The following is a 12,640-nucleotide window of genomic DNA, read 5'->3' as shown; positions in this document are numbered from 1 at the left end:
ACAAAATGTCTGAAAAAAAATCCTACTAAACTCCCCATTTTATATCCCATTATCCAATGGTTATTAGAAAACAGGCCGCCATCCAAGTTTTCTTACATTTACTTAGTAAACAGACAGTCCTCAAAGAGAATTATGGGTTCAGCTTTCGCAAAAGTTAAACAGACATGTGAGATTACAAAATGTGTGTTTAGTGTCTTTAGATCATTAGAGTGGGTGGATCAAAATGAAAGCGTGGGCAAGAGAAACAGAGCTGGGGATATAAAGTGTATTCAGTGTGCTGACTCAGAGTATAAATCTGACTTGTACTTTTAGGTTTTCACCTTCTCTGTCACAAATTTGAGAAGATCTCCACTTTATGACCACCATGTGGAAGGTGGTTCTTTTGTTTTGCCTGCAACTATGCAAGTCTACTGCTGGGTGTAGCGCCAGACCGTAAGAAAGTGTTTATAATGGTTTTACCAATTTCTATTTTAGCCATTTAATGGCAACACCATAAAAAATGAATATGTAAAAATAACAACAACAGAAAAAACAAACTTGAAATGGGAGTTATTTTGCTTTTATTTAGAAAAAAAAATCTGCCAATGGGGTAATCAAAATTTAATTGACAATAAGCTAAGTAATCTCAAATACAAATTTGTTGATAAGTCAATAAATCTTACAATAAGCAAAACAACAGATATTGGCTTGATATAAAACATTTCACAGCTTAGATTTTGTTTTTTGCAGTAAATGACCTAATATTTTTTTTCATATATCAGCACAATCTTTTCAGTAGTTGAATAGGACAGAACAACTTGCATTTTCTTCCTTTTTGCTTCTTGTTGGTATTTCAGGATCTATATGGTAACAATTCCTCATCACATTCATGGAGGGACTATGGAGAAAGTATGTGCCCATCTCCTCCAGCCTAATGAAACTATATCATTCACCATAAACCTGTTAATGGAGAGAGAAAATCTGACTCTTTTGGAGGAAAAAATTAAAGAGAAGGATTTCTACAAATGCATTGAATTCCAGGTAAGTTTATTTAAGTAATTGCAATGGCTGGGTCATCAGGATGAAGCCTAGTGAATATCTTATTGGTCTTCAAACCAGAGGGTTTCCAGTTCAGTTTCTGTTTTATCTTGGGGGTTTTGCTTAACCTGTCAGAGCTCCAACAGTATGTTAACAGTTGTAAATTACAGATATAATTTTCATTTTCGTTTCTGTAAAAGTATCCACTAATAATAAATCAAAGAAAAGCAAGAGAACTACAGTGTCCTGGAAATGTTCATAGTTGAAAGTTATGAATTTGGAGGGGAAAAAACAAATGTGACCATTTAAAACTATTAGATTATAATCTATCTATCTATCTATCTATCTATCTATCTATCTATCTATCTATCTATCTATCTATCTATCTATCTATCTATCTATCTATCTATCTATCTATCTATCTATCCTTTAATACCACTTTAATAAAATTGTCTTGTAAAATAAGTAGATATCTAAGCAGCAAGTTACATTAATCCTAAATTGTGTTCACATTCACAAAATCTCATAATGGACGGCACTGACTGTGTTTCCACATCACCACTGGTGTTGAATCTTTTGGCAACACCAATTTTACTGGTTTGGTACCCCAATACTTACAGCAAGCCATTTGCATTTATATACTGGGTTTCAAAAATCTGCAGTTCAATAAGCTACAACTCCATTTGGCTAAGCTATGTTGACACTCAAAGAGAATGTAAAGTAGTGGAAAACCATAAAGGCAACATGCAAAAAATGGCATAACTTAATGACAAATTGTATGAGTAAAGGTACTGAGCTAATATACAAACATAAAGACTTTTTAGTTAAATTTTAGTCCAAAACAAACTTTTAAGCTGAGCTTTTATTTAAACAGGCCATTGACCCACTGTGGTATTTTAGGTTCAAAGTTTCCTTCTTAATTCAACATTTCCTCTCCAACAAGACCAACCACTTAAACAGAAATAATAAAAATGTAGGTGTGGGCATATTTAATCCTATCACTGACTAAAAATATGTTTTCGTCACAGGATACCATGTGGAGAAGTAGCAAACAATCCTTCCTGAATGCTCCAGAGCAGTGATTCTTTTTTTTTCTCACTTACCTTATGCGTGTCTTTGCAATCCACAATCTCAGCACAGCTGTCATCCAGGTGATCCCCCTTGCAAAACTACCACAGCAGCTGAGCACAAGAACATACTTCCCATTGTAGCACATCTGCTCTGCATTCTAGGAGTAGGTGAAAGGCAGGAGGCACTGGGGTTTGAGTGGGTACCCAGTATCACCCGGCACATGTATAACATGATTACTGTAACACTGAATAGTATAGACCATATTAAAAACCGAGGGTTTAGAGAGTTAACTTACAAACAAACCAGTCACCACAAATAGTACCATTATGACTGCCAAAGCTACTGTGGTTCAAAATAAAAGAAACATGGGTTAACCCAGGTCACAAAGCCATGATGTTTGTCAGTCTCACCTTGGCATCAAAGATGACTTATGGGTTAATGGAGTACTTACAGTTTTTACAAAATCCTCATCATACTTGCTAGATACTCGTATGGCAAAATGGGCACAGTGAAGTGCTCCGGAAAGTGATTAGGAAAACCGGGCACTGCTACAAATTGCCTTTTTATATTGGCAAAAACAAGTTATTTTTATGTATGTACAATGCACCACATCATATAAAACTGAATGTAGTATCTCACCGGTTAATGGCTTCCAAGCATGATGAAATAAAGTTTGGCTGAGATATTTCTGATCTGTTGGCCAGTTCACTGATAAGTGACAACAGGTAGCACTTATTAACCAAAAAGTTCTTCAGTGACAATATGCAGAATTGGCCCTCCTGAAAAGTAACCAAAATAGAGTTTGTTGCTCATATTCATCACTTTTAAGATTTAATATGTTTGTCACATTGATGCAGCTATAAAAACTGCTCAGTGTTATAAATTGTTATTCAGCACAAGTTGTCATTTAGCTGGTTTGGCTGCATTTCCACACTTAATCAAGAATTTTGTCATTTCCCTGTTTCTCCAAAATTACATCAGGTTTTATAAATCCTGACATTTGTGTGGAAAGATGCATACACACATTTCAAGCCACTTTTTGTGAGTGTGAAGGTTTTATAAACTTGAACCCAAATGCCCTGTACTTAGTTTATTACTTCAATCACTCAAGAAGAACAGAGAAAAATAGAAAATTAAAAGCAATGTAGTATCTATTAAGAACAGAATAATGAAATGAATGATAAAAAGTAATGAATAATAGCAAAGTCTAGATGTAAAGCCCTAAATCCTTAAACCAAAGTCAAAAGCTTACTGAATAATACTTTCCTTACAGATCTGAATATTAAAGGCTAACATCAAAGGAAACATCTGTGTCAGAGCAGTATTCATCCTGGGTGGCTTAAAGATTCAGCAGTCAGGTTTATGCATGAATGGCAGGTGGATAGAGTTCTCTCTGATATCTCTGTTTTCTCTCAGATGGACTATTCTGTATACCAAAAGACTATGTGGAGCTTGTACCTTTTGGTTCTAAACACTGAAAATTGATGAACTACTTTGATGATAGACAGCCAGTCCCAGAGGCTTTTATCCTAAAAATACATGCAACCGACTTATGTCATCAAGAATGTTTTGGGTTTTTTTCTTCAGTTTCTTTTGGAAAGGAATTACTCCGAGCTAACATTTAAGTTATAAACTATCTGGTCATTCTAACCTAAGAGTATAATGTAGATAACAATGAAAGAAGCTGTACTTAGAATTATAGAACATTAAAAACAAAATACACAACATATATGGAATTAAAACCTGTTCATAGGGTTTCACAGCACTGTGTGTGTGTAACGTCCCAGTGTTCAACTACAGATCATCCCACTCTATATGAACAAAAGACATATAATCCAGGCAAAGTGAAGGTTGCTTGTAAAATAATAAAAAAAATAATAATAAAATAACTGTCCAATTCACAACAACACAAAAGATTTTTTCAAAAACAATCAAAGCTGCTAGATTTCATTCCCAGTTGTGTTTAAATATGAAGAGTTGGAGTGAATTAGATGGATGAGCACATACACTGTGCTGACATGTCATTTTTGTTATAAATTAGGGGTTAGTGATAAATAAGTGTTAACTGACCACTGACAAAGCACAACTGTGTGTTATGATGCTACTTAAGTTAGAAAAAGTGCTTATAAATTATTTTCTGACCATTTTTTTTGTGGGGGGTAGGCAAAATTCAGTTAAATAATGTTCTCTTTTACCCCCCTTGCAAAGGAGAAGGGGATGCAAACTATGGAAAGCAATCTTTATAACTTGCATAACTCTTTTCATCATTTATGCTTTTGATTTAAAAGGTCCCAATGAGCAATGAACTTGTTGGACATATTGAGGTGAGACTGAGGGGCAACAGCTTTGAAGTTAAGAACAAGAAAAAAGTACTTATTACCCCAATACAGTCAATGACCTTCATACAGACAGACAAGCCCATCTATAAACCAGGACAAACAGGTACCTGTCTTGTTCATTTAAAGGATTTATTAATTTATGAATTTTCTTGGTATACTATTTGTTCATGACTGGAGTTATATTAAAAACTCTTAAATACCTATGCACTGTGAAAAATGTATGTGGTCTGATCAAAGTTCTCAAAATTCAGTTTGCTGAACAAAAAACAACACAATAAAAGTTTAATTTGCTATTTTCCATGTAAGTAGTTGAATAAGTAATAATAAGTCTATTGATTCAAGAAATAGTTTTGGGGTGTCAATGAAATTTAATAAGCATAATCACAAAACTGAGAGGTACAGTTCAAACCATTCCATCACATATCCCCGTCATTCATACTTTCATTCATTTTCTGAACCTGCTTATTCCAGTAAGGTGGGAGAGTCAACTGCAAACAAGATACCAGACTATCAATAATAATACTTTGTTTCTTTTGCACACACACCAACAGTCCAAAAGTAAGAGTTGCCTGTTGCCCACACCTACATTTTTATAGCATGATGAAGAAGACCAGTGTATTAGGGAAGAATTTATGCTGACATAGGAAAAATTTTCAAAATCCACTGCACTCTATATGCCAGTAAACAAGTTACCAAAAATACAAGTAATGATGCATTTAATATTTAGGTAATTGGAGGAAATAAACTACCAACCAATAATTTTCCAGTTTTAGCATTGTCTTTTTCAAAACAGGAAATAATTAGGAAACTTATATAATGAAATCAGGTACTAGATTATTTTGCTATTTGATATACAAAGCAAACAGGATGAAATACAAAATAGAAAAATATATGGACATATTATTATAGAAAACAACAAAATCTTTAATTAAAGTTTATTAATTCACTCTTTAAAGAGTAGCAGATACATGGTTTGGCCTTACTTCTGTTGTATACTGGATGCCAATAAAGTATATATGCAAAAAAAAATGCAAGAATAGACTTACTTATTACTTTCTGTTTAATGTTGGGTGGAATAAACAAGTAAAAATAAAGTGCACTTATGGGTGCAAAACATGTTGACACGAAAGGAATGCCAAACAAAGGATGAACTTGGATGAATCACTCTGTCCTCCTCCAAGTCAAGTTCTTCACTGAATGCCATTTCTGGTGGGTGGTCCATTTTTATATTGGAATTCCGAAAGAGGTGAGACTTTACACTGGAAAAGGAAACGTGGCCACTTCTCCTCTGTCCGGCAAGTTCCTGAACTACGGATGGGAAAGGAGAAATAGTATATATAACAGTGCCACCTCTCTGTTCCGGGTGCTACTGCCTACCTTATCAGAGCTCTTGAGATGTAACCAAAGCAGGAGTGTTTGATAATATTAAGTTCAAGTTCAAAGTATATTGTCATGTGCACAGTAAGGAAACATGTTTCCCTGTACAATGAAATTCTTTCTTTGCTGTCCACACCAAATGACAAAACCAATGTATAAAGATAAACATAAATAATAAGTAGCAGATAGATAATAAGTAACTGAGGCAGCATAAAGTATAAAAACAGAATAGAAGTATAAAGTGTAATGTGCAGGTAGGTGTGTGATGGATAAGTCAAATACAGTTGTGTGAGGTAAATAGAAAGAGGCGACCTTTGTTATAAACTCCAGTCAGTTATTTAGGAGTCTAATGGTAAAGAAAGAGTTCTTTTGCCTGGAAGTCCCGGATTTCATACTTCTATACCTCCTGCCTGAGGGTAGAAGTGTGAACAGTTTGTGTTGGGGGTGGGGGGGGGGTCCCTGAGAATCGAGGCAGTTCTTCTGCGGACTCTGCAGTTGTAGATACTCTGCAGAGAGGGCAGTGGGGTCCTGGTGATCTTCTCAGCAGTCTTTACCACTCTCTGCAGGTGTTTGCGGTCCATAGCAGTAGTGTTACCATACCACATGGTGATGCAGCTGGTCAAGATGCTCTCAACAATGCAGCTGTAAAAGTTGCCGAGGATCTAAGTTGACATACCAAACTTCCTCAGCCTCCTCAGAAAGTACAGCCGCTGTTGAGCCCTCTTGACCAGCTGTGTGGTGTTAAGTGTCCAAGTGAGGTCCTCACTGATGTAGGCGCCCAGGTATTTAAAACTGTTCAACCTCTCCAAGCCCTCGGATGAACAGTGGCTGGTGAGGTCTCCTTCCTCATGTCCACTACCATCTCCTTCATCTTTTCTGTGTTGAGGGTGAGGTTGTTGTATTCACACCATGACACCAGACTGTCCACCTCCCTCCTGTAGGCCGCCTCATCCCCACCAGTGATGCGTCCAATCACTGCGGTGTCGTCTGCAAACTTTAGGATGATGTTATCTTTGTAGGAGGCGACGCAGTCGTGGGTGAACAGGGTGTAGAGGATGGGGCTGAGGACACATCCCTGTGGGGTGCCTGTATTTGTGGTAATGGTGGCTAAAATCCTATTATCAATCCTGACAGACTGGGGCCTGCCAGTCAGAAAGTCTAGGAGCCAGTCACAGAGGGTGACTGTGCAGACAGTTTATGGGTGAGTTTATGGGGGATAACCGTGTTAACGGCAGAGCTGTAGTCTACAAAGAGCATCCTGATGTAGGAGTCTTTGTTCTCCAGATGGGAGAAGGAATAATGTAGTGCAGCCGTGATGGCAATCAACAGGTGGACTTGTTGGGCCGGTAGACATACTGCAGGGGGAGAGGGAATAATGTAGTGCAGCCGTGATGGCAATCAACAGGTGGACCTGTTGGGCCTGTAGGCATACTACAGGGGGAGAGGGAATAATGTAGTGCAGCCATGATGGCAATCAACAGGTGGACCTGTTGGGCCGGTAGGCATACTGCAGGGGGTCCAGAGTGTCCAGTATGCTGCTCTGAATGTGGGCCAGCACCACTCTCTCAAAACACTTCATGATGATTGGAGTGAGTGCTACCAGCCTGTAGTCATTCAGTCAAGTGGGTGGGCTTTTTTTAGCAAGGGGGACGATGATTGTAGTCTTAAAGCAGGACGGAACAATGCTCTGATTGAGGGAATGGTTGAAGATGGAGCAGAGAAAATCAGCCAGCTCGTTGACACTTGCTCTGAGAGCTTGCCCAGGCATGTTGTCTGGTCCTGCTACCTTATGGGGGTTGATCTTCCTTAGTGCTTTGTGTATCTGGCCTGAAAAGACCGTGGGGGGGGGGGGGGGGGAGGGGGGGGGGGGGGAGGGGGGTAATGGGTTGGGTGGTCCAGGTGTGTGTGTGCCTACACTCTGTGCTGTTGCTGGATGTCTCAAAATGGGTGTAGAAAGTGTTGAGATCATCTGGCAGACTGTGGAGCTGATTGTGCTGGTGGTGGTCCTGTAGTCTATGATGTGCTGTAGGCCCTGCCACATACTTCCAGAGTCAACATTAGAATAGAAGCCCTCCATTTTCTCTCTGTACTGCCTCTTGGCTGTTGTGATGGCTTTTCTTAGTCTGTACTTAGCAGCTTTGTACTCCGTCTCAGTGCCTGATCTAAATGCAAGAGAGCGGGCATGTAGCATGTGGAGTACCTGACTGTTTATCCAGGGCTTCTGGTTGGGGAACTTCCTGACTGGTATTGTGGGCACAATGTTCTCAATACAGGTGCTAATGTACCCAGTCACATACTCAGCATAGTCCTGTATGCTGAGAGAAGAGTCCTCTAGAGCAGGGGTTCCCAAACTTTTCAGCTCACGACCCCCAAAATAACCGTGCTAGTGACTCGTGACCCCCACTATCCTCGGAAGTGGTTAAAATATACAAATGTTGCGCGCAACGGTGCACATGCGCCAATAGGCCTATCCAAACATGAGCATGACAACACGAAAGAACACAATGGTCTAACAACCATATAATTTTTTTTAATAGTAATTTACTCATTTGTTTAATTTCAACAAAATATCCTATCCAAACAAGAGCATGACAACAAAAAAGAACATAACGCTCTAACAACCATATAACTTTTTAAAAAATTGTTATTTACTCATTCGTTTAATTTCAACAAAACACCTCACCTAATGAGATGGGTGGATTAATTAATCTCTAAAAAGTTTTAAAAAAGTATTTGATTTCTTGGAAATCATTTCGCGACCCCCCCCCCCCCCCCCCCAATGTCTCACGACCCCCCAGAGGGTCGCGACCCCTACTTTGGGAACCACTGCTCTAGAGTGGCTGCAAACCTAAACACATCCCAGTCTGTCTGAGCAAAACAGTCCTGCAGGGTGCTCTCAGTCTCTGGGGTCCAAAGTTTAACTTGCTTAATAATAGGATTTGTTTGTTTCAACCTTTGTCTGTAGGCTGGATACTGAAACTGAGAGATGTGGTCTAATTGTCCGAAGTGGGGGCAGGGTGTACTCTTTATGCACTGCGTATGTTGCTGTAAACATGATCCAGTGTGTTCTTCCCACGGGTGGAATGTTCACGTGTTGGTGGTATTTTGGAGGTATAGTCCATAAATTGCACTGATTAAAGTCGCCAGCTACAATAAAAACAGCATTGGGATGAGTCGTCTCTAAGGCGCTAATGACGTCATTGGAGTCTGCTGAGCGCTGCCGTGGAGTTAGCTCACAGGGGGATGTAAACAGCGGCCAAAAACACAGCAGTGAATTCCCTTGGTAGATAATGGGGTCGGCATTTCAGCAGTAAAAACTCCCCATCTTGTGAGCAGTGCTTATAAACAGTCCGGACATCTCCACACCACAAGTTGTTAACAAACACATACACACCCCTCCCCTTCAGCCTTACCAGAGGCTGCAGTGCGCGGAGTGAGTTTGTAGCTGAACGGCGCATTCTAGGACTTTGTCCGAAAGCCAGGTCTAGGTGAAAATTACAGCGCAGTACTCTCTTATTTCTCGCTGCGCTGTAATCCTAGCTTTTAGCTCATCCAGTTTGTTTTCTAGAGACTGAATGTTGGCTAGCAAGAGGCTGGGTAGCAGTGGTCGGCTAGCGCGGGCTTTCAGCCTAGCGTGGAGCCCTCCCCTCCTGCCTCGCTTGTATCTCCGTCTCCGGAGCACTCTCCTGGGGTCAGCTTGGTCACTCGGGCTCGGTGCTACGGGGTCTTCCCGGGTGTGGTTGTGGTGTTGGCTGCAGGAGCGAACAATGAACTGTATGGTATAAAACCAGTAAATTCCAGGGGACTGTGTGAGTTAGCAATGTCCAGCAATGCATGTCTGCTGTATGATAGTAGTGCAAAACATTTGTGCGCTGTAGAGAAGGCCAAAAACACAAAACAAAACAAAGAACAGCATGGAGTGAAGCGAGCAAAAACGTCTGCCACGTTTGTGGACACCAGTTCTTCAACAGCAAAAGGCTTTTTATTGTGTGAAACTCTTTAAGGAAGAGTTTTCTACTCCACAACCACAGTTACAATGCTAATGTGCAGTAATACTCTGTCTTCTTCTCTCAGCCTCCTCTGCTCCTCCATAAATCTTTGTCCACCTTCTCCCAACTCTGGCTCCCAGATTGAAGTGGGGCTGCTCCTTTCAAGTAACACCCGGAAGCACGTCCGGTGTCCCTAAACTGTGGCATGGAAGCACTTCTGGGTGAAGTTGGAGCCAACACAGTATGGCTTGCTAGTCCCCTCAGCACCCATTGAACCCAACAGGGGTGACAAATTCTAATTCCCAAGATGCCGGGGGGTTGCCATCTAGCATTCCAGTGGAAACATCTACCTGAGTAGATGACAATATGCATGCACCTTCTTCAGGCAAGGTAAATATACATACAGTACATTGTGCTGTACATTTAATTTTAAATGCATAAATTTGCCTTTTTTGCCCATGAATCTTAACTCAATAGCCTATAATGAAAGAGTAAAAACCATTTTTCAGAAAAGTTTGCAAATTTATTAAAAATCTGAATTTAAAATCTTTAATTCATGTAAGCACTCAAACCATTAGCATTGACACACCAAATTATAGTTTAGTGCATCTTATTCACTTTAATAATCCTTGAAAGATGTTGACTGGAGACCACCTGTGGCATATCTAATTGATGCAAAATAGTTTAGAAAGGCACATTCATGTGTAAAAATAAGGTTCTATAATTCATGCTGCAAATCAGGACAAAAACCATACCATGAAGTCCAAGGAACTCCCTATAGACCCCTATAGGCATAGATCAACTATTAAATAAAACTATTTCTAAAGTTTTGGGTGTTCCCAGGAACACAGTGGCCTCAATAATTGGGATTGGAAGAAGTTTGGATCCACCAGGACTCTTCCTAGAGTTGGCCATATGGCCATTATGAGTAACCAAGCAAGAAGACCCTTGATAAGGGAGGTGACCAAGAACCAAATAGTGGCTATAACAGAGATTCGGAACTCCTTTTCTGAGATGGGAGAATCTTTCAGAAGGACAGAAGTACACCATCAATCAGGCATTTATGATAGAGTGTACACTTCTGAAAAAACCCTTAAAGATAGTGATAAGTGAAGGAGGAAAATTTTGATTTGCATGAAGTTTTACAATAGTAAAGCAAAGATTTATTTCTGTAGTGAGTTCACAATTTGTGAAACTCATTAAATACATTTTTGGGGGTTTAAAGTTTTTTTTGGGAGAAGAAAACAAAAAATATTGCTCCATTAAGATTTGTCACACATTTGCGGTGTTTATTTTTTCTGCAATGGCATGAAGGAAGTAATCACCTGCACACCAATAAAATCAATTAATTTATGCCTTTCATTCACATCACCACAGAGGTGCAGTGTGTTTTTTTAAAAACATATGGAAAGCCCCTTGCCCTCCTCCCGCCATTACAAAGCAACTGCCCTTTCCTGTTTCATAATAGCTGAAGCAGGCATTCTCTTAACAGTACAACCACAAAAGACATGTCTATTGAGTGAAGAAAATTCTGTTAAGTGACACTTCTAGCCAGGAATTAAACACCTTTCTTGTGTCAGCAGCACAAATTTCACATTGAAGCAAAACATCATTTGTTTTATGGTGTAAGAAGCTAGGGGTCACTGTTGCCCCTTAAACCCAACAGACAGGTGCTCAGGACACAGGATAAAAGCACCCAGAAAAATTTTATTGCTTCTTCTTTTAAGCAGTGCCTCCAAAGCACAATAAACAGGGAATTAAATAAACAATAAATCAATAATTATACACACAAATCTCTTCTCCACATCTCCCAGCAAGCTCTGCCACACTCCTCCCAACTTTGGCTCACTTTCTGGGTCTTCAACAGTCCTTTAAATAGTCCTTGACCTTAAGTGCTTCTTTCCTTCCACCCACGTCACTTGCTAGCATTTCTGGGTCAGATGGAGAATTGGCTTTTTTTCAACCCAGGCTATGGATGAGGCATGGCTCCTCTGGTTCTCTCACAGCTCCTCCTGACGGCACCACGGTACCCAACAGGACTTAGAAACTGCACTCCAAGTCCCATCTAGCGTTTTGGGGGAGGCAGTGTCCTGGAAAAGCTGCCTTCCCCCATCCTTCCATCTCAGGGGCGTCCCGGCCATGATGAGCTGCCGGCTGTGTGCCACAATGGGTAACACTTTAGTTTAGGTAGTGCAAAAATGCACCCATTACTTGTTTACTCTTATGTAACAAGATTTTAATAAAGATTTCATTTGGTCTTCATAACACATCTGTTGGTAGGTTATTAATTTCTGTGCATATTGACATGATGGTAAAAATGACTTGTTAATATAAACGATTCACAGGTCTTATGCTAAATATGTAATATCATGACAAATGTGTCTCAGTTAAGCCACCTCAAACCACTGCAAAGTGCAGTTTAGTTACTAGGCCACATTGCAAAGATGAATGAACCCTTTACTGATGCTTTATAAGTGTTATAAAGACCCAAAGAAGCCTTTGTTAAAGTCTTGTTGCATAAAAGTAAGTGAATAATAGATGCATTTTTGTAGTACCTAAATTAAAGAGTTACTCATCACTATCCAAAGGGTTCACCATGACATTAAGACCAAACATGTCTATGAAAATATTTCACATGTCATAGGCATGCTAAATTTAATTCCAGTATTCTTTGGTGATTAAAACCTAGCCACAGGGGATGCACAAAGCAGTGTGTTTTTTTGTGTGGGTCCCAAGCCCGGATAAATGGGGAGGGCTACATCAGGAAGGGCATCCAGTGTAAAATTTTGCTAGATCAATATGCAGGGAATAATACAGTTTTCCATACCGGATTGGTCAAGGCCTGGG

The 12,640-nt window shown here is 39.7% G+C and overlaps 1 protein-coding gene across 3 annotated transcripts in view; it reads left to right on the top strand.

Moving 5' to 3' along the window:
- The first annotated feature begins 204 nt into the window (after positions 1-204).
- The window catches only part of LOC114658183 (alpha-2-macroglobulin-like protein 1), a 291,504-nt gene continuing 279,068 nt past the window's right edge, over positions 205-12,640 (top strand). For 2 of the 3 annotated variants that reach the window (XM_051932109.1, XM_051932112.1), the window contains exons 1-3: positions 205-432; positions 837-1,020; positions 4,377-4,530. In XM_051932109.1, the coding sequence (XP_051788069.1) occupies positions 356-432; positions 837-1,020; positions 4,377-4,530 (415 nt within the window). In that variant the 5' untranslated portion in view covers positions 205-355. The remainder of the gene's footprint in view (positions 433-836; positions 1,021-4,376; positions 4,531-12,640) is intronic. The other variant, XM_051932110.1, reaches the window with a different exon arrangement.

The sequence above is a fragment of the Erpetoichthys calabaricus genome, chromosome 9 (genome assembly GCF_900747795.2).
Source record: "Erpetoichthys calabaricus chromosome 9, fErpCal1.3, whole genome shotgun sequence".
Classification (NCBI taxonomy): Eukaryota; Metazoa; Chordata; class Cladistia; order Polypteriformes; family Polypteridae; genus Erpetoichthys; species Erpetoichthys calabaricus.
Note: the sequence above shows the minus strand (reverse complement) of the source record. Positions and strands in the feature narration are given on the sequence as shown.